This window comes from Ictidomys tridecemlineatus, chromosome 1 (assembly GCF_052094955.1).
Source record: "Ictidomys tridecemlineatus isolate mIctTri1 chromosome 1, mIctTri1.hap1, whole genome shotgun sequence".
Lineage (NCBI taxonomy): Eukaryota > Metazoa > Chordata > Mammalia > Rodentia > Sciuridae > Ictidomys > Ictidomys tridecemlineatus.
Genome location: NC_135477.1, coordinates 9,893,297 through 9,913,723, shown reverse-complemented (window position 1 = coordinate 9,913,723; position 20,427 = coordinate 9,893,297). Strand labels below are relative to the sequence as shown.

Below are 20,427 nucleotides of genomic sequence, written 5' to 3'. Positions count from 1 at the left end.
TTTCAGAGAAACCTGGAAAAGGCAATTATGAGACTAGGTGGGAAGGTGACTCCTGCAGATTTGGCTGGAGTGATTTTTAACTCACCTTTGGTATTTTATGTGGGATGATTCTGATGGAATGTTGCTGTTGCACTAGTTACTGATTTATTTCACCGTACATGGACATCGCCATAAAGTAGCAAGTTAAAGGACTTAAAGAATTCATTTAAGGATAAGCAAGAGTCGATTTACTCCACAGCTCCTTTTACCAGTGTTACGTGACTTTTATAATCAGTCCTCTGGGAGGCAAAGTAATCTTGGAGGGCGTGGCAAGGCGTGAGTGAAATACCAGGTGTTAAGTGTTTAGCGCAACACTTGGAATGCAGAATGGTTCTAGAGCCACTGGATTCTCTCTGGACTGGCAGGGAAGAGTCACAGCACTGAGATGAAAAGAAAACTCTGAAGTTGTCCAGTTCAGCTCCTTAAGAGAAAAATGAGGAACAGAGAAAGAGTAAACGATTTGCTCAGATTGCTTTAGCAGCTAGGCCAGGAACAGAGCAGAAGTGCCCTACCTCCAGCATCAGTGGGAATGAGTGTCACACATAGAACTGGATTTTTTTTTTTTTTGGTACCAGGGGTTGGACTCAGGGTAATCGACCACTGAGCCACATCCTCAGACCTATTTTGTATTTTATTTAAAGACAGGGTCTCACTGAGTTGCTTAGCACCCTGCTTTGGCTGAGGGTGGCTTTGAACTCACGATCCTCTTGTCTCAGACTGCCAAAATGCTGGGATTACAGGTGTGTGCCACCGTGCCTGGCTTGATTATCTTTTTATGCCTACATGAACCCTTGGTCTGCCAGCCCAAGGGCAACTGGAGCCCTAAGACAGGAGGGAATGAGAACTCAGGAGTTGAGAGTTTGATGGGAACAGGTCCCAGGAGTATAAGAGGTCTATACAGGAGAGGGAGCAAGACCCAAAGGATGTCCTTGCGGGGTGACGTTATTCATGAAGGACCTGGACAGGGGAAGCAGAGCTGGGAAGAGCAGGTGAGCAGGGAGAGCAATCCAAGAACAGGCGGGCAGTGCCAGCACTCTTAGTGGGGCTTCAGGTTGTAAACACTTCCATGTTGGTGACCCTGTTGGAGTCTCACAGCGGTTCTGCCATGCTAGTGGAACGTCATGGAGGGCTGAGTGGATGAGTGAATGAATGGACAGTGATCATCACCGTTCTTAGGTCTCCTAGAAGGTGTGGTCATCTCATTTACAACAGTTCTGAGAAACTGAGACCCACAGGAGGAAAGCGCTTTGGCTCAACCCAAGGAAACCTGTTTCAGAATCTGCTTTTTATTAAAACTTCCTCGCTGCACACATGATTGAATAAATAAATGAATGTCCATTTCACCAGTAAAGAAGGACCGGCCCTGAGGGGTGACTTCCCTAATTACAAAGCAGCTAGTGTTTCACTGCTGGTCAGCTCTTTTGATCCCAGTCCAGCGCTGCTAACTAGCACCAGCCTGTACTCCGGGAGTACCTAGGCAGGCTCTGGGTCCTCCTGCGGCCTCCATGGAGCCAATCCACCTTCAGCCCACCCACTGCCCCTGCTCCTCTTGCCTCCCCTTTTCCAGAAGTGGCCACAGTGAAAATGGCCCAGGATGAGGGTTGTACCTTTGCATCTCAGTTTTGCTCTTGTTACCTGAATGAAGGTCAAGAAAGCTCTTTAAGCCTCAAGTTTCTCTCTGGAAACTGGAGAGAGCACCTGCTTTTCACTTGTGAGGAATGATTGAGATTCCGTGTGGGGAGTGTCTGGCAGGGTCCTGGCGACTGTTAACTGCCCTCTCCCACAGATCAACTAGCCACGAGCCTGAGCAGCCACGGGAAGGGACCACATGTGCCACTCTGGATGGGAGCAGGTCACAAACACATGGCTGGGTGGGGACCACTGTGGGGTGGGCATTTGCCTTGTCCAAAGTGGGCAGCTACTTCCCAGTTTCTTTGACTGACTCTTGCTACTGAGGGGCATAGCCCCAGAGTGACCAGAACTGAATTCTTCAGCAGAAGCCAGGAATTCAGGTTTTCACGTAAAAGCTCCTAGTTTTTAAGTATTGGCTAAGAATTACATTTTTTTTTTTTAATAACATGGATTAGCCCAAACCAAACACAGTGACAGGCTTATTCAGTCCAGGGCCTGCCAACTGCCGGCCTCTGCTGGCCGAGGATCGGGTCCTACTGGAGGAGCCAAACGTGGATTTATTTCTTCAGCCACTGATTCAACAAATACCGGCCACCTGCTGCCTGGGAGGCTCTGTGCTGGCAGTGCCATTCTCATCAGAAGCAGATACAGATCCCAGTTGCCCTTTTGGAGATGATTTTTACCATGGCCCTTATGTTCTGCTGGGGCCACTGAATGTTTGTGACAATGACAGTGACGCTGTGATTCCTCATCCTCTTCTTGGGAATGTTTTAGGGGGAGAGTTCAATTAGCCATGGAGCCCATTTGTACCAACAGGCAGCCACTGGTGGTCCTGGACTCGGGCGCTGGCCACTGGCAGGGCCACAGGTTGTCTCTGTCCGTCCCAGATCAAGCCCAGGTCCACAGGCCTGTGCTGCCACTTGCCTTTACATTAGGCTGTTAAGAGTTTGCAGTGCAGATGGCCATGGGAAACCCAGTGGTGCTCCCCACTGACAAACACCTTTGGGGGCAAAAAGGAGGACCCCTTAGCTATGTGGGAGCCACGAGCTTCCCTGAGGCATTCCTCAGGGTGGAGGGGAGGATGTCTTCCCCCTGGCTCAGCTGCCCAGTGGGCTGTGCACTGCAGGAAGCCGGTTCCCAGAGGTGACCTCCCACCCACAGGTTCTCAGCTCTGTCCTGGGCCCTGCCCTCAGCCTCCCCTCTGACCCTGGGCTGTCCCCAGGCCTGGGCCATCTGGTTTGTGGCTGTCCAGCTTTTGTCACTGGCCAGCCCACCTGAAGACCATGCTGGGAAGACACAGCCTCATCCTTCTGTGGGGACGCAGGTCATGGAGCAGTGGTCAGGGCTCAGGTCAGTACTGTGCTGGTTTCTGGGTCCTTGAAGTCTCAGCAGCAGAAAGACCAGATGCGGCCTGCACTGTTGCCCTCAGGCACCCAGAAAATTCAGGGGAGCTTACTCAGGAAAATCCCAAAGACACTGCCAGGCCCCTGGCTAGGAGTCGGTGCCCTCTGCCTGGTGTGTTTGAGTTAAAACGACGGCTCCGGAGCCCCTCCAAATTAAGCCCCCCTTCACTTTTCCTCTGAGTGTTGAGTGGCCTTCTTCTCTGCCCAGAGCCCCTTAAGTATGACCTGGGGGTGTAACCTGGACTTGGGGTGATCAGGTCTGAGGAATGTAGAAGGTTCCAGAGTGCTTTAGGCTCCAGCTGAATTCCTGAAGACCCCTGTGTAATCTAGGAATGAGCATGTCACTGGACACAGTCACAGATTAGTTGCAGGGTGAGGTCTCTGAGCAGAGCGCCTGTCTCCCTCCCCCGTCTCTTGCCAGGTCGCCTTTGGTGTGGCCTGTTTCCCTGTGGCAAGCCTCCTTTTTGGTTGGGAGACCAGAGGGGTGTTTGGTGCCTCGGTCTCTGTGCTGCTGGCTCTGCTAGGAGAGGGGTAGCTGGAGCTGGTGGGGTCTGGGCTCTGGGAGGCAGATTCTACAGATTTCCCCGAGTCGCAAGCCTGGCAGCCTGCGGGCTGCAAATCGCTGGCCACCGCAGGGCTCACTTTCACCAGCCCCTCCTCATTCAGAGCTGTTAAGCAGCTGCAGGGCAGCATCTGAGCCAGGGAGAGGGCTCCCCAGGCTCCAAGGCACCTTTAGCCTGAGGCTTTTCAAGGTGACTCATTTTGTGAATGGCCTGATTGCCCCGGTTTCTGTTTCTGATTTTCTTTTCCTGCCTTTCTGTCTTCCTTCTGATTTTTCTCATTACTCTTCCTATTGTCATACTTAACTGAAATCCAGTCTGAGGCTAAATACTGCCCAGCAGCAGGCTGATGCTCAGGCTGATGGACACTGAGTTTTGTAGTATCAGTGGTCAGAGAGCGAAACCAGTCCACAGAACTCACTGTGGACATTTTCAGACACTCTCCACCAACCATCAGCACTTTCATTTCATCTTTTCCCTTCTTCCCCGCTTTGGTGGAGTTTTTTAAAGCCAGCTCCACATATGACACCGTTTCATAGGTACACACCCTTCGTTATGTAACTGTAAGCAGCACTTAAAAAAACAAAAACACAGTCAACCAAACAACAAAGACAACACCTCAAATAGTCTTTGTAACACCTAATACTAACAGTTTTTAAAATTAGGATCCAAATATTGAACACCTTATTTGGAATACACATTTATTAGGAATTATTTTTATTCTGGGGGGAACTCTTCAGTTATCAGTAGTGCTGATGCTGTTGCTGAGTACCTCCAGTGGGTACTCAGTTCTCACTACTCACCATTTCCCAGTGGAGGGTTTGCCCATTTTAGCCATGCAGGGGAGGATTTAGCAGTGTGACCCCCAGGTCATGAGAGCCCAACTGGACCCTGCTCAATTGCTCTGCACAGTCTGGTCTGTGGACCAGGGTTTTCTGTTTGCAGAGGGGCCATGAACACATTTTTTTTGTCTTCGGTTGTTTACTTGCAAGGCATCCTTTGCAGAAAAGTTTGGAAATCGTTGCTCTGAACCTTAAGATGCCTGGGGCAATGCGTGTGATTCCCGCATGTTGTTAGTGCTCGCTGGGCTCAGCTCACGCCTGCACCCGCTGCGGTGCATTTGAATGTGCTGTTTTTCTGTGAAGCAGCAGTGGTTTCAAATATGCTGCAGCTTCTAGAGACAAGCTCCCGTGGGAGGGCACATACATGGAGGATGGTGTGGCCCGGCTCCTAGGCAGGTCCATTCTGCATTACCTTGCCCCAGCCTCGGAGGCAGGTGGTGCTGTGATCTCCACTAACAGGGGGGCAGCAGAGCTCAGAGAGTGTCTCCACTTTCCCAAGGTCATATGGCTAGTAAGTGGCTGGGCAGAATGCAGGCTTTTCAGCTCCAGGGCTCTGGCTGCCAACCATTGATCTTTCACAGCATCACTGTCTTCTGTGTCCCCCTCCCCCTCTTTTTGAGGTCCTGCTTCTGGATCTTTCTATGCCAACATTTTACCGTGAACTATTTCAAATATACAGAATTGGAAGCCTAGAATGATCTCCCACATGCTCCACCTAGACTTAGCCATTAGCTTTTTATCGTATTTGCTACCTCTATTTTTCTGAATTATTTGAAATTATGTCGATGGCACACCGTGATCTTGAATCCTCCAGATTCAGCTGCTTCTAAACAGAAGACAGGGTCTACACACCCGTGTCCTCACTGCGCCTGGGAGTGAGTCATCCTTCCTGCTCTCATCTGATACAGTTCATTCTTCAGTCTCCAGTTTCTCTCCGTCCTCAGAGTTTCATTATTATAGCTTTTGATTGTTTTGGTTTTTTTTCCTTCATTTTTTCCAGGACCTAGTCAAAGCACACATGCTGCATTTGGTTGTTTTTTTCTGTTCAAACTTTTGAAATCTGTAACCTTCCTTTTACCGTTCTTCCTTGGGTTTACCTGATCATTCCTGGAGGACATTTTTATTTGTTCCTCTGTCACCCTTGGGCCCAAGACTGGATGGATACAAGCTTAGAAGGAATGCTTCATGGGGTGCCCCGTGTGGACTTCAGGTCCCTCTGCTGGCACAGAAGGAGGGTCCACGGGCCTGGAGAAGGTAGAGAATGCATGTTGGTGCCCTTTTCCTAAAGCTGAAGAGCTGGGATGAGCAGGAGGGTCTTTTGAGTTGGCGGCTTTGTTTCATCCAGGCAGCTTCTTCCTCAGCTTCTCTCTGCCAGTCACTTTGATTTCTGGCCCTGAGAGCTGGACAGACAGACATTTCAGACTTGGCTCACTCATCCCACCAGTGCCATGCCACTCAAGCCATCCCACCGTGGCATGCTCAGGAGAGTATTGCAGTGGGGTACATCTCCAAATTGCATCCTGTTCGCCCTGGTGTGGCGGAGGGTTTCCTGGAGTTCTGGGATGCCGTAGGCAGCACCCAACGCTGGACAGATGAGGTCAACAGCAGTTTGTTTGCTACATACAATGACAGCCCCAAGGAGGACCCTGCATGACATTCAAGGACACATAGGCACAATCAGGGGCTGTGGGAGGCAGGCTTTGCGGTTTCAAGAGTGTGGGGTACCCTCTGGTTCCCGCAGGAGGGTATGGTTGGCTTGTGTGGACAATCATGTGGGTTGGCATGAACTGAAACCCACTCTTCAGGGACATGCAAGAACTGTGGCTGGTCCCCTCAGTAGGAAAGGCTGTTTGGTAGGGGATGCTGTTCCCCAGAGGAACTTGTGGTTAGGACATGTGAAGCCCTTCTGGTTTCAGATTTCAAGGTGGGACTTAATTTTAGGCTTTTCGCTGCCCATATTAATGCCCCTCTGAGCCTTGGCCACAAGCTACCTTGGTCAATATGCACACCAACCCTGCCTGGTGAGTGCTGTTATCAGCACTGCTTTACAGATGAAGCAACAGGCCTGAGAGGTGATGTGGCTGGTAAGGGATGAATGGAAACCCAGCCTGGCCAGCTGCCCCAAAGCTGGGCCCTACCTTTGAAAGAGGAGACGGGGCAGGTCCAGGCTCCGCCTGGTGGGCACTTACTTGTGGGAAGCGTCAGCCTTGTTTCTGTTGGGAGGCTGATCCCAGAGTGATCAGGCTGATCCCTGGGGGTGTCTCTACACCCCCAGGGGGTGGGAGTCCCTGGGCTGTTCTTTCTCTGGTGCAGGCAGGGCCCAGGAATGCAGTGTCCCCTCTCCAGGTGAGGGTGGATTGTTCTATTAAATCAGCTGCTGAAAATGGAAGGAGCCACTTGAGGTAGGAGGGTGTCAGTGGGAACAACTTCTTGGGTCTTTTCTCTTTCCACTTCCCTCCCTGCACTTCTTTTCTCTCCTCCCCTCCTCCCATCAAACCTCAAACTGCTCTCTGCATAAATCTGATGGCAGTTGTTTTCCGGCTGGTAGTGGAGATAACTGGGTGCCACTCCTGAGTGAGGCCACATGTCTCTGTCTGTAGTCATGGAAGTTTGTCTCTTTTTAAAGTAATTGCTGATGCCACTGAGTGACCTTGACCTCCTCCAGTTCCAGCGTAGGCTTTGAGGAATGGTGGGCGCTGTGGTGCACCGCGCTGGGTGGCTTAGGCGGGGCACCCCACGCCTCGTGGTCTCAGTGCCCTCCTTTCTAAGATGGGAAGGTTGGCACTTCCTGCCTCAGCAGGTCATGTGAGGATTAATAAAAAGCCACGTTGAAAGCATTGAGTGAAGAGGCTGGCCCAGGTGGCTCTAATCGTGACAGCTAGTTATGGTTGTTATTCTAGGTGTCACTTTGTGTTGGGGGATCACCACCTGCAGTCCTGACCAGGGGCAGGTGGCTGGTTCACTGGCCCACAGGAGAGTCACTACTACGTTCTTTCTATAACTGCATCCCACCCCCAGTTGGCAGGACCAGTACACCCCACCCCTGGCTTCCAATCCTGTGCTGCTGATCACATCCTGCCCCCTTGTGAGCGTGCTCCCCTTTCCTGGGGAGGCCGGCTGGGGAGAAGTGACGGCTGCAGCTGGGGAAAGCTTACTGTCGCCCCTCCCCTGGAAGCTTTTTGTTTGTTTTGTTTTGTTTTGTTCTTTAGAGCTCAAGAGTTGGAAGTAATTTTCTGGGCCATTGTTTGCTCATAAAATGGCCAAATGATGAGTGGTTGTTGTGGTCATCCTGGGGGCAGGGGCGTATGCAGCCTTGAGAGCAGAAGTGACTTTTCCTAAGCTGTCCAGCTGGCAGCTGCCCAAGCACGGATTTGAACCAAGTCTAATGATCTTGGTTAGTTTATATTTCTGTCTGATCTATGAGATTTGTGGCTGGGAAGGGATGGGGAGGACGGTAGCATGCGGCTTCTCGCCCCCAGAGTGTCGCCGATCTTGACAGAAGCCTGTGGTCAAGGGAGGAGGGCTAAGGGTCATTGGCAGATCCACAGAACCTTTTAGAGGGTGGCAGGGAAACTGGGGCTTGGGAACTTCACTTCCTGAGTCAGAACAAGCGCTGGGTGACAGTGGCATCACTGTCCTTGAGCAGAGACTTGCTATTCTTGCTAGTGTGATTGGTCATTCTTCTGGGTTCCCAACTTTGGGCTGAATCTGTTGCCATATTCAGCATGTGACAGTGGTGGGTACATGTGCAGAAACCTCCCTAGAGGACCAGGGTCCTCACCAGCAGCTCTGGGTGAGCCATTTTATAGGTTCAACTACTGAGGCACAGCAGACCAGACTATCTCAAAGCAGAATGTTGGCAGTCTTTTGTGTGGACGACCTTCTAAAGCCTACAAGTGAAGGCTCAGGATTCCCCGACTCTAGTCCTCCCAGAGTGAGGGCTGTAGTTTTACTCAGTGTCGAAGGATGGTACCTGACATATCATATACACACAGTTTATATTTGTTGAGCAAATAAGCAATTGACAAAGATGATAGTTCACTGTCTGTCCCCAACTGTGCCCTTTCTGCCTATGTGGCTAGATAAATCCTGAGGCTGCTGAAGTCAGGTTGAGCTCTGGAAATGCAACTGACCCCAGGGAGCGTGGCTTTGAGTGTGTGTGTGTGTGTGCACCTGGGTGTGCACTTGTGGATGTCAGTGTGTGTGTGCACGCCTGGGTGTACTCATGTGAGTGTAAGTGGAGTGCTTATCTGATGAGAGTCTAGATGCTTCTCCCCCATGGAGCCTAAGGTCCTCCAGGACAGAGTGTGCTCTTGCTTATGCCAGGCAGGTAAAGAGCCTGGTGTTTTCCCACTGGTGCCTGGACTTGCTTCTGCTGCTTGTAGGTAAAGATTCAGGTGACCAGGAGGGGAGGCAGGCCGTGAGCTCACGATTGACAGGAGAGAGTAACCCAGCACCTAGGTCTATGCAAGGGAAGAGGTGCTTAGTTTTCTGCTGTTTTGCTTTGACGTCCGCCTACTTCAGCTCTGCCTCCCTCTCATTCCTTGTCAGCATCTGATTCTCCTTTGCCTCTTTTCCATTCCAGTTAATTTTAGAGGATTCTCCCTGCATCTTAAAATACCACAGGCTTTTCCTGCCTTCTGCCTGCTTAAATTTGGGCTTAAGGTGCATGTCATGTTGTATGTTTGTGCATGCTGTGTGTATGTATAAGTTTGTGTATGTTTTCTGTGTATGTTGTATTATGAGATGCAGCTAAGGAGGATTTAAGCATCTATACCATGGTTGAACTGTGAGTGAATTAAAAAGAGAGTTGCTTATATAAAATTAGAAGTATGTCTTTGAACTTTCATTATGTGTGTTTTCCAAGTTCTTCAAACTGTATCATGAGATAACCAAGGAGAACACAAGCAATGCTGTCCCCACTGTGCCATTAAAGACATGAGTAGATTAAGATAATTATTTGACTCTGACAGCAAACAAACAAAGCATGAATTCTACAAAAACCCAACAAGGTACTCGACTTTGGACCATTGTGGTTTTCATGAAAGAAGATCATGTGTCTAGTTTAGTAGCAACTCCACAGTTTCCACACAGAAATTTGACTTACTCACTTTAGACATTGCATATTTAGTTTGAATTCCCCCGAAGTGGAACATTGCCAGCAGCAGGTCACATCTCCTGAGTGCTTATAAGGAGGGAAGAAGTCTGTGATCTGGGGGTTAGACGGGCACTGGCTGCTGAATTGGGGTTTATTTATTTATTTATTTTTTAAAAATATTTTTTTTTTAGTTGTTTTTGGACATAATACCTTTATTTATTTGTTTTTATGTGGTGTTGAGGATTGAACCCAGGGCCGTGTGTGAACATGCTAGGCTGCTGCTCAAACTGCTGAGCCACAACCTCAGCCCCTGAATTTGGGTTTATTGATAACTGTGAAGATAATGTTGCTCTTACACCTGTGCAAACTCATAAAATAGCATTTTTCTCCTTTTAAATGATTAATGCATGACATGTTAGATTTGCTCCTCCTGGCACAAGGCTGTTCCTTCTGATGAGGATGTAGAAGTCTGACCGACTCCCAAACATACTGTGCCACCCAGCTGGGCCAGTGACACATGATTGAATGCACAGGGTCCTGCATCAGGCACCTGATCAGGCTCTTCCTCCCCAGCTGAGGCCCTGCAGATGGGAACATGCCAGTCACAGTAGAATAACAGACCTGATTTGCGCCTCAGAGGGGCTGTGTACTGATGGTCTAGAGTCTTTTGGACGTTAAGATATTTTCATTGGCACTGTATTTATTGGAAATAAAAGGAAATAAGTATTTTTACATATTGGCCAAGTGTCAAAGAAGTGTTATACTTTCTTCAGCCTTTTCTTGAAAACTCAAGGACATTGGTCACTGCACTGGCCAGGAACATGCTGACACTCGCAGGAGCGGCTGGTGCAGGCGGCCATTTTCCACTTCACCCAGGGGCCCCAGATTCCTGTGTCTCAAATTTTCAGTTCTGATTTTTATAATTGTATTTTTCTGCCATTCCACAAGGGGGGCTTGAGATGAGTCAGATTGGGCAAGGACGTGAGCTTTCTAACACTGCAACCGAGCAGGAAGTTGGTGGCCCCCCGGATCCTGTCCATCCTTTCCAGCCTGCGTGGGACTGGCTTGTTGGACATGCACTCTTTCCCCCGGAGTGTGGGGAGTAGCGTTGACTAGGATGCTTTGCAAGGTAGGATTGAAGAATTTCCATTGTTTTATTTTGATGTTAACCAGCTGAATGTTGATTTTACAATTAAGGAGTGACATGGAGTTTCTTCTAAAATCACCTGGTTTTATTTACAAAGGGATTCCATCTAAAGAGCTAATGGTGCAGGTGGAGGGACAATAAGACAAAACTGGCCAACCTGGTCCTTAAATGGCCCAACCTGGGAAACCCTGGCTTTTTCGGGAGCACTGAATCTCCATCAAGCCACGGAGTGCACACGCAACCCCTGGGAGCCTTGTCAAGTGCAGTTCTGATTATGTAGGTGTGGGTGGGGCCCGAGATTGCCAGGTGATGCTGATGCCCTGGCCTCTTGTGCCCAGGATTTGGTGAGTGGACCAACAGCATCTCCTCAGAGCATCAGCAGGAAGCTCTTGGGGAAGACCAGCTTCCAGGCCTTTCTATGTCTGGATTTGCAATCACAGGACCCCAGGTAACTCCTGGGCACTTTGAAGCTTGGGACCCACTGACCTGGTCCATTGTTGGAGGCTCACTGTGCACCGAGCCTGGGGAAAACGTCACTGCAGACCACGCCTTCTCTCCTCCCCTGGCTGCAGGGCTTCTGCATCTTGGTTTCCAACCCACTTCCAAAGAGCTTGCAGCAGGATGTTTTCAGGCCCAGACCCACCCTCTCTTGGAGCCCCTGTAATGTCTCCAGGGAGTCCCTCTTTGCGTCCATTTGCTTCTTTAAAACCCAGGTCCTCTGAGCAGCTGCCTTGAAGTCTGGATTCCAAGAGGCAGGCGCTGGGGGTGGGGTATGGCTGGAGAAGGGACATCCATCTTTGTTGGTCCTGCTGCTCCCAGAGCACATAATTTGCTTGATAGATGTGTCCTGACAGCAGCTGCTCTGGGTAGGGTGAGGGGTTGTGCAAAAGGCTGGGTACATCAGGCTTTAGAAAAATGGAGAAGAGGAAGGTAAAACCGGGCGACATGGTGGTGTGCCCAGTTCCCGGCCCCATGGCCTGCTGTGGGGAGGAAATGGCAATCCAGGCTCAGGAGCCTCAGAGCAGGGGCTATGTGACTATTATAATAAATGCCACTCTGTGTATGGCCGATTGTGTTTCAGAGGTGACTGGGGCCATGTCCCACATCCACTTGATTTTCTATCTGGGCTCTCGCCACACTGTCGTCAAGAGACAGAGACATTTCTTCTGCTTTGAATCCAGCTGGACTTACGTCTCAACTCCTAACTAACAGAATGTGATAGGAATGAGACTGCAAATCCTGAGGCTAGGTCAGAAAAAGCCACTCAGCTTCGGCCTGCTTCTCTTGGGACCCCAGTTCTGGGGGAAGCTGGTGACCATGCAGATTCTGACTACCCCAGGATAGCTGTGCTGGACAGACGTGTGTAGGTGCTGGGCTCCCTGCTGACAACCAGCATCAAGGACTGGCCATGTGGGTGGCCATCTTGAAGGGCAGCCTAGACCTGCCCTCCGGTGATCACAGCCCATCCGATGACTTGTCCTGTGACCACAGGAGAGATTCCGAGTGGGAACTGCTCAGCTGAACCCCTGTCCGTTTCCCAGTCCACTGTCGGGAGGGAGGCTCCCCCTCCCTCCCGACAGTGCACAGCAGCTCGACAGGAGGGCTGGGGGCCAAGAGCAGGCTTCCTCAGGCCCACACAGGGTGTTCCCCTAAGTTGTGCTCTGTAGGAATCGTGGAGGGGTTACAGAAGAAAATATTTTGGGATTATCTGCTGTGCAGCTTTAGTAACTGGAGTCTTCTGGAAGCTTGAGTTATAAGTCAGTCACGGGTACTTAAAGACATTTTTCAAACAAAATTCATTATATTTCATTTCATTTAAAATGTTTTTAAAACGCTTGGGAACAGGGAATGGATTGTTACAAAATCAAATGGGATCGTAAAAACAGGTAAAAATACACAGCTGTAGACAGCGTAAAATGATCATGGTAATCAAGAACACTGGTTTCTGTTAGGTATTCCAGGTCTATTCTTCCATTTAGTTTTCATTCCATAAGATGAGTCCATTTTACGGATGAGGAAACCAGGGTGCAGAGATGTTAAGAAAGGGACTCACGTGGAGCCACACAGCCGGAGCCTGTGCTGCAGAGACCGGAAAGGTCGTCAAGGAGGACAGCTAAGTCACCAAGCCTCCTCTCCTTGCGGATGAGGTACAGGGCCTTGGGGTCATGTAGTTCAGTGCCAGGGACTCTCAGCCCATCAAGGTGCCTGGGGAGTGTTTTAAATCCACATTATCAGGTCCTGTTTGTCCTGTCAGTAGGTCTGGGGTGGGTTGTCTCCAGAAAGTTTTGATTATCTGCACCTGAGGTCTCTGATTAAGTCCAGCCCACCTGTTGCACCTGAGAACACCAACATCCTATAAGCAGAAGTGGCTCCCCCTCCCTCCCGACAGTGCACAGCAGCTCGACAGGAGGGCTGGGGGCCAAGGGCAGGCTTCCTCAGGCCCACACAGGGTGTTCCCCTAAGTTGTGCTCTGGAAGAAGCGTGGAGGGGTTACAGAAGTTACTAGTTAGTACAGAAGTTACTGCCGATGAAGGGATCTTCGTGCACTATGATATGGGGAGCCTAGACCTGCCCTCAGGTGATCACAGCCCCGCCAACGACGTGTCCTGTGAACACAGGAGAGATTCTGAGTGACAGTCTCTCCTGCAGAAGCCATGTTCTGGGTTTGGCTTGGTAGATGATTGGCACAACCCACTCGATGATCTGGCACATATTCACCAGGTGACTCCTACATGCCAGGTGGAGGTGCTGGGGGCACAGTGCTGAGCAGAACTGTCATGGGCACCACTTTATTCTTGAAGTTACATAAAAGTGCATGTTTTTAGGACGATACTTTACAGAGGAGATGGTAGAAAGAAAGGGTAAAGGACAGAAGGAGGAAAAGACACATAAAGACAGACATTATGAATTTTCAGTTTCTTTTAAAACTGTGTGTGTGGCTGATCAAATTGAGAATATTACTGTTATGATTTAGATATGAAGTGTCCCCCAAAAGCTCATGTGTGAGACAATACAAGGAAGCTTAGATGTAAAGGATCGGGTTACGAGAGCCTTAACCTAGTCAGTGCATCAGTCTTCTGAAGGGTTCAACTAGAGGCAGCTGGGGTGTGGCTGGAGGAGGTGGGTCACTGGGGGCCTGCCTTTGGCATTGTATTTGACTGTGGTGAGGGGAGTCCCTTTCTGCTCTTTGGTGCCAAGTTCTGGCTGCTTTCCTTCCCCACACACCTTCTATGATAATGTTCTGCCTCTCCTTGGGCCCAGAGCAGTGGAGCCGGCTGACCTCTGAAACCATGAGCCCCAGACCAACTTTTCCTCCCCGAAAATTGTTCTTGTCAGGTAATTTGATCACAGCAGTGAAAAACGTGCCTAAGACAACAGTGACACTATTCAGAGTCCCAAGCAGTGGGACTTCTGAATACCTTCTGCAGTGTCCCAGCCCTGCAGTGTCTGAGCCTCTACCGTGGCCATCCTAGTGGGCTCTGAGCCTGTAGCCCCTCCCTCTACACGCTCACAGTGTGGCCAAAGGTTCAGACAGGTCTCACCGTACAGTGTCTTGAGTCTAAGACTGACACCAAGGCTGTGAGCCTCGGGACTCTGGCCGGGGTCTGGGATGGCTTTAGGGTGACTCTGTGTCCTGGTTTGCCCAGGACTGAGGGTTTTCTGGGATCTGTGATGTTTACTGCAAAAATAATAAGCAAAAAGGGACTGTGGCCACCCTAGATGGTTCCTGGAAGAGAAGATAGCTCCCCTCCACCTTTCCTGACCCCCATCTTGGTTCTTGCTACCCCTTTTCTAGGAAGCCCAAATTATCAGCCTTGGATGGGCTTTGAGGCCTTCCCTACTGCCCTTCTCTCGTCCATTCTGCAGGCATCTCCTGCCAGGGCAGCTGCCATGACCCCTGAGCCATCCTCACCTTCCTTCTGTGCTCCAAGTCCCACCCTCTCCGCTGCCAGGGCCACCACTTTCAGTTTGATTTTTAATCCCATCTTCTGAATTTCTTGTTGGCTTACCTGTCACTCAAAGCCTTAAGTTCTCCTGACCCTGTGGCCCTCTCCAGCTGTCTGGAGCTACACTGATGGATATTGTCAGGTAAAGATTGAGCTGGAGGCCCCAGAGGTGAGATCCCAAGAAGCGAACTCTTTCAGCCTCTTCCCTCCCCTGCTGACTGTGCCTGCTGACCTTTGTTCGCCCAGTGAAGGCACAACATGGGCGCCGAGTGCTGTGGATTCTCAGGGCGTGAATGGGTTCTGGAGGGAGAAGCGGGGAGCAAATAGGATGCGGAAAGCTGTCATGTCAGCAGAACCAGAATGTTACCGTTCCCTTTCCCTTCCTGTCTTTCCTCTTCTCTAGTTTCTCCTGTCCCAGTCCACCTTCTTCTCTTGGAAGACTTTCATCCTAGCTCTGCCCCCTCGTGGTGGTGTGGTGGCAGCGGGGTGCCATCTGGGTACTGTAATGGGATTGAAGCGGGCATCTCCGAGTCTTGGCTATTTCCTTACTTGTGGAGTCGGTCCTTGATGGCAGGTGGAAACAGAAGATTCCACCATCTCAGAGACTTCTTTGACTTTCCCCTGTTGGAACTGGCTGAGGACCGTCATGGGGGCCACCTGTTTTCCCTTCCCCTAAAGACTAATCCTTCCCAGGGCATGCAGGAGTAGCCACCTCGGGGGCTGCTGGCAGCTACGAATGCTCAGCTTTCATGTACTTTTCTTTGTTTTGTTTCAGTTTTACAGAGTTTTTGGACCCATTCCAGAGAGTCATCCAGCCGGAAGAGATTTGGCTCTATAAAAATCCTCTGGTGCAATCAGACAACATTCCTACTCGCCTCATGTTTGTAAGTACCATGTTTTCATGGCCGATTTGACCTCTTTCCCAAGGAAGATGTACCAAATGGGCTTTCATCTTTGGTCTTCTAACCCCTGCTGAAGATGGTGAGCAGCTTGAAATAGCGAGGAGAGCAAGCCATCAAATAAAACATTCACTCCCAGATCACAATGGTGCTGTTTGGTCACGTCAGCAGTCGAAATTATCCAACACTTTGGAAGGAGGAGAGATTCACTTCCTTGGGCTATGTCTAGCTGTTTGCAAATTCTGACAGTAGAGGAACACTAGAAGCCAGTGACAAGAATTTTCTGTTCCCTCTCCTCTCAGGATAAGCCTTGATTTTTCCAAACTTGGGTGCCAGTTGCCCTAGTAGCTTTTCTGGTTTCAGCTGGTCACCTGTTGACTGCTGGTAAGGCTACCATATGGCTTAACCTCAGAGAGTTTCTTGTGTCTCTTTCCTTCTAGAATAAATGGGCAAGCAACCCAATAGCTAGAGGTATACTTCGATTGTTTCCACCTCCTCCCTGTGTGTGGCAGTATCAACTGCTAACTCTTCATTTCCTGCCCACCAGACCCTTTGCTGAGAGGTTAAGGAAGCATAATTTCCTTTGGTTCCATCCCATCCGAGTGAGGAAGGTGTCCCCACGTCCACATGTTGCAAGTGCAGAAGGAACTTGCCTGGAGTCCCACAGCCAGTGAACATCAGTGCCAGGTCCAAAGAGCGGCTCTGGAGCTCAGGTCTGTGCCAGGAGGTTGCCCTGTAGGTCGGGAGCAGAGTGTCCAGGACTCCTTGTTGATGCTAATTAACCCCTGGAGAGTTGCCATCAAACCTCTCTGTAGCAGAGGAAATATTTAAACTTCCCCTTGTTGCGGAACAGTAATGCAACTTTTGGATGGGCATCCTTGTGGCTTGAAGGTTATTCTTGATGACCTATCATTGTGTCCCGGCCTCTTGAGGTGGCTGTTCCAGAACATTCTTAAAGTACAGGAGGGATGCTTCTGCATTTAAAAAGAAATCCCTCTGATTTTATGGAGAGAATCTTGTGAATTCATGATGATTAGAAAGATCTTTGTAAACTCCACCAAATTCCTATAACACCACATGAACATTTACGATTGTTGCTGATGCTTTATAATTAATTACTTTTCTGCTGGAGAATAAACCAGATTTTTGTGCATGTGGTTGGGAGTGGGTTAGAACAAATAACTAGTATTACCCTTAAGACTTTTTCCATTTCATCTCTAACTCATCTTCTACACATTCTAGAAATGAGGGAATCCATGTGTGCCCAATGAGTTTATAGCCTTAACTAGGGGGAAGCTTCTATTTATCACTTACTCTCATTCTTGGTAAGATTTTACATTTCATGAGCTTTGTATGAAACACAATTTGAAGAGGGAGGGTCATACAGATATTGTGAGAAATTTGTGGCTCTGTCCTGGACTTATGAACAATGGATTGAAGGGTAGATACAGATGCTACAAATATCCTGGCTATAGACACAAATGGGTTGGAGCAATTTTCATGTTAGAAGAGGGAGAATGACTTAGGACAGTGATTCTTAGAGAACAGAAGGGTTTCAGCCACACATGCCGATTCCCACTCTCTAATCTTATGAAGTACGTTCAGCCTTCTATTTTGTTAATTGTAGTTGATGAGTTTCATGTATTTGGTCATAAGATTGAGTACAATTCCATAATAGTACAAGGAAAGCAGTGGATACAACTATAATAACCCACATCACAAGGGTGGAAAGTACTTTGTCATTCCATAAATTAGATTTGTTCTCCTGAATTTCATTAAGAATTTTAATATATCATTTGTCAGCTTTGATCCTTTAAAACCTTCCAGTGTTTGTAGAAGGGTGTTTAATGGAGGACATATTTTCACTGGTATTTAAAATAGCCTGATGACTTTTGAAAGCTCAAATTTCATTATTTAATACATAAACAGAATCCTGGGTCTTTATTACTTTTGGTTGGAATGTTTTAAATCTAAAGGTGAACTTTTTAACTTTCCAACCAAGATACTTTTGAAAGGCAGCTGGTACTGACCCAGATGTTTGTTTATTGGGTAATTAGTGCCTTTGGAGGCTCGGGTATGCGTGGGCGTGTGCGTATGTGTGTATGTGTTTCAGAAGAGCCAGCTGGTCCTGGGTGACAAGAAAACCAACAGCATCGTGGTTAGGGGACTGAGGTACACGCAGTGTGTTAGGGGACTGAGTAACTGGTGATAAGGTCACCAGGCCCCTCCCAACTCTCATTTTCTCTGTCAGTGGGAGGTGGGGTGCTTGGAGCCCATTCCAAGAGCAGGTTTTCCTCAAGGATTCGGTATTCCTGCTGACCAGGGCATGGGCTGAGGATGCTTTTTCAGAGCACTGAGTCTTGACTTGACATTTCCTGGTTGTTCCCAGGCAGTCAGCCACCTTCATGGGCAGCTGTGCTCATTTGGAGCGGTCACAGTCCCTTGCTGAGTGTGGGGTTTGTCAGAGCATGTTGAAACCCCAACTTTTTGGTATAGGACAGCTCAGTTGGTATTTATTGTTGCTTTTCTTTCTGATACATTTTTTAAATTCTAATTAGTTATTTATGACAATAGAATGCATTTTGACACATTGTCCACAAATGGAGCACAAATTCTCATTCCTCTGGCTGTACATGGGGCAGTCACACCAGTAGTGTCATCATACATGTGTATAGGGGGACAATGTCTGTCTGGTTCCACTGTCCTTCCCAACCCCACAGCACCTTCCCTTCCTTCTGTCCCCTCTGCACAAAGTTCCTTCATTCTCCCAGCTGAGGTGCCCAGCTCTGAAGGGTGGTTTCCAGTCTAGGGGAGGCGTAGGCCTGGACACAGGCTAGCTGGTTCCGCATCCCTGGAAAACCTTAGAAGAGCAGGAGAGACTCAAATAGGAAATGGAAGCGGTGGTAGGCATTCACAAGTTTAAATCCACCCCAGCCCTGCCCTTGGCCTTTGTCTCTTCATTCCGGCTACAGTTTGCTGGATGTGCTCTTGGGATTTCACTGACACTGTGTTGCTTGGAGAGCCGGGGTGCCTGTTCTGGAAGAGGATGCTTCTAAGGAAGACAGAAATAAAGTCAGATTTGTGCGGGGGAGGGCGGAAGGAAAAGAGGCAAGCTGGCTCCTGATGGACAGTTTAATTTGTGGGCTCTTCTCTAGAGTCTTTGACAGCTCCTTTCTTTGTGACGGGAGGTAATTGTGTACCCACAGTGGGTCCTTTTCCAGGTGTCTGTCCTGACTCTGTCCCTGCAATCACTTGGTAGCACCCCTCTCTGTCAGATGCCATTTGCAGGCACCCTGGGCCCCTTGTGCTGTTGGACGTGGAAGCCCCTCTGCGACAGGCTCTCCTCTGGCTGACATTCTGACCTTGGGCTGCTCTGGCCCTGGTCCCTTCTGGCTGTTAAGGCTCTTGGTCCTTATCCTCTAGTCCTTCCCCCATCAGACATGCTGCTCCATGTTCCGACATTTTCCGGGAGCATCTGGGACAGCACGGTACCTGTGTCAGCACCGGGGATGACCCACATTCTGGGAGAGAGGCACTTCCTGGGGTGGTTTCATTGGTGGCTACACACAGTAGGGAACTAGCTGGGGTCATGGGTCATTTAGGGTGTGAGCAAAATGACTGGAGAAGGAGGCTCTCTCCCACCCCCAACCTCCTTCCTGCTCTCAAGGTGCTCACTACCCAGATCTCGCGGCCTGGGTGGGCGGCTGAAGAGGCTCTGTCTCCACGTCTGGAGACAGGATCCTGGTACCCTCTCATGGTGTACTTTGGGTCATTGTTAACACACTTTCCCGGGAAATAGTGAAGTCGTAACCAACAACCAGCATTTGCTGGATGTGGCTCTCCTGGGCCGTCTGTAGGCGGTGGGTGTGGGCTCCAGAACGGCCAGCTCCCGGCCTTACCTCCTACTGGCTTTGCAAGTTTGGGAAATCACCTGCCTCTTGCCAGAGCCTCAGTTTCCTTCCTTTATCACTTTAAAGGTGGCTTTCATAGCCGTCCCTGCTGGAGTACAGAGCACCATGGGGGAGGGGGGACAGACCATGGGGCTTCACTTGGTGTTGTGGCACATCATAAGGACTCAGTGGCTGTTGGTGACCCGAATGCCACCAGTGATGCCCTGCTCTGCATGTTGTTATGGTAGGCCTGTGGTAAGGGAGGAAATGGAGGCTCAGAGGCGAGCAGGTTAGGCAGCTGGCTCGAGGACACGGGTCAGCGTTGAAGCCCAGTTGGAACGCAGGCCTCCTCCCTGCGTCTGTGTGGGCTCAGCTTCTGGCCTGTAGAATAGGCATCATGCAGAAGCAGCCGTGGGTGCACCCTGCTTGGTGATGTCCATAGAGCATCTCAGTCCCAGGTGCTGTGCAGAACGTTTGGTCCTTTGCCCAAGGTGGCTCAATAATAAGCTCTACCAGCCTCAGTTTCACCATCTGTGAAATGAAGCTGATGGGCAAAGGGGGCCACTAAAATTCAGGGTGTCTACCTGGGAGCTTGGTGGCCCAGTGGAAGGGGTGCTGGTCCTGCCAACTGTGTGCCCTGTGTGTTCCCTCATGTCTCTGAGCTGTGTCTGCACATTGAGGATATTTCCTCAACAGAGGAGTTAGAAGATTAGGCACAGGAGAGGAGAGCCTGCAACACTCGCCTAGTCCCTGACAACTGTTGCAAGAGTTTCAGTCATTTTCTTCCATGTCCCTGAAACAAGCCTCCTTGCCTTTCTCCTCCAACCAGGGCAGAAGGCATTTATTGTGATTTATTTAATGCTTCTTACTTTCTAAGGTGAGCATGGCTGTAACATTATGGTTAAAAAAGTCTAGAACTTGAACTGATCCCATTTTAGTACTTATTAACTCTGTGACTTTCAGCAGGTTA

At 49.5% G+C, this 20,427-nt stretch overlaps 1 protein-coding gene across 10 annotated transcripts in view; it reads left to right on the top strand.

Annotated features, from left to right (window-relative positions):
• The window catches only part of Plpp4 (phospholipid phosphatase 4), a 239,223-nt gene that overhangs the window by 153,006 nt on the left and 65,790 nt on the right, over positions 1–20,427 (top strand). For all 10 annotated transcript variants that reach the window (XM_078038797.1, XM_078038763.1, XM_040272708.2 and 7 more), the window contains one exon: positions 15,444–15,552. In XM_078038797.1, the coding sequence (XP_077894923.1) occupies positions 15,547–15,552 (6 nt within the window). In that variant the 5' untranslated portion in view covers positions 15,444–15,546. The remainder of the gene's footprint in view (positions 1–15,443; positions 15,553–20,427) is intronic.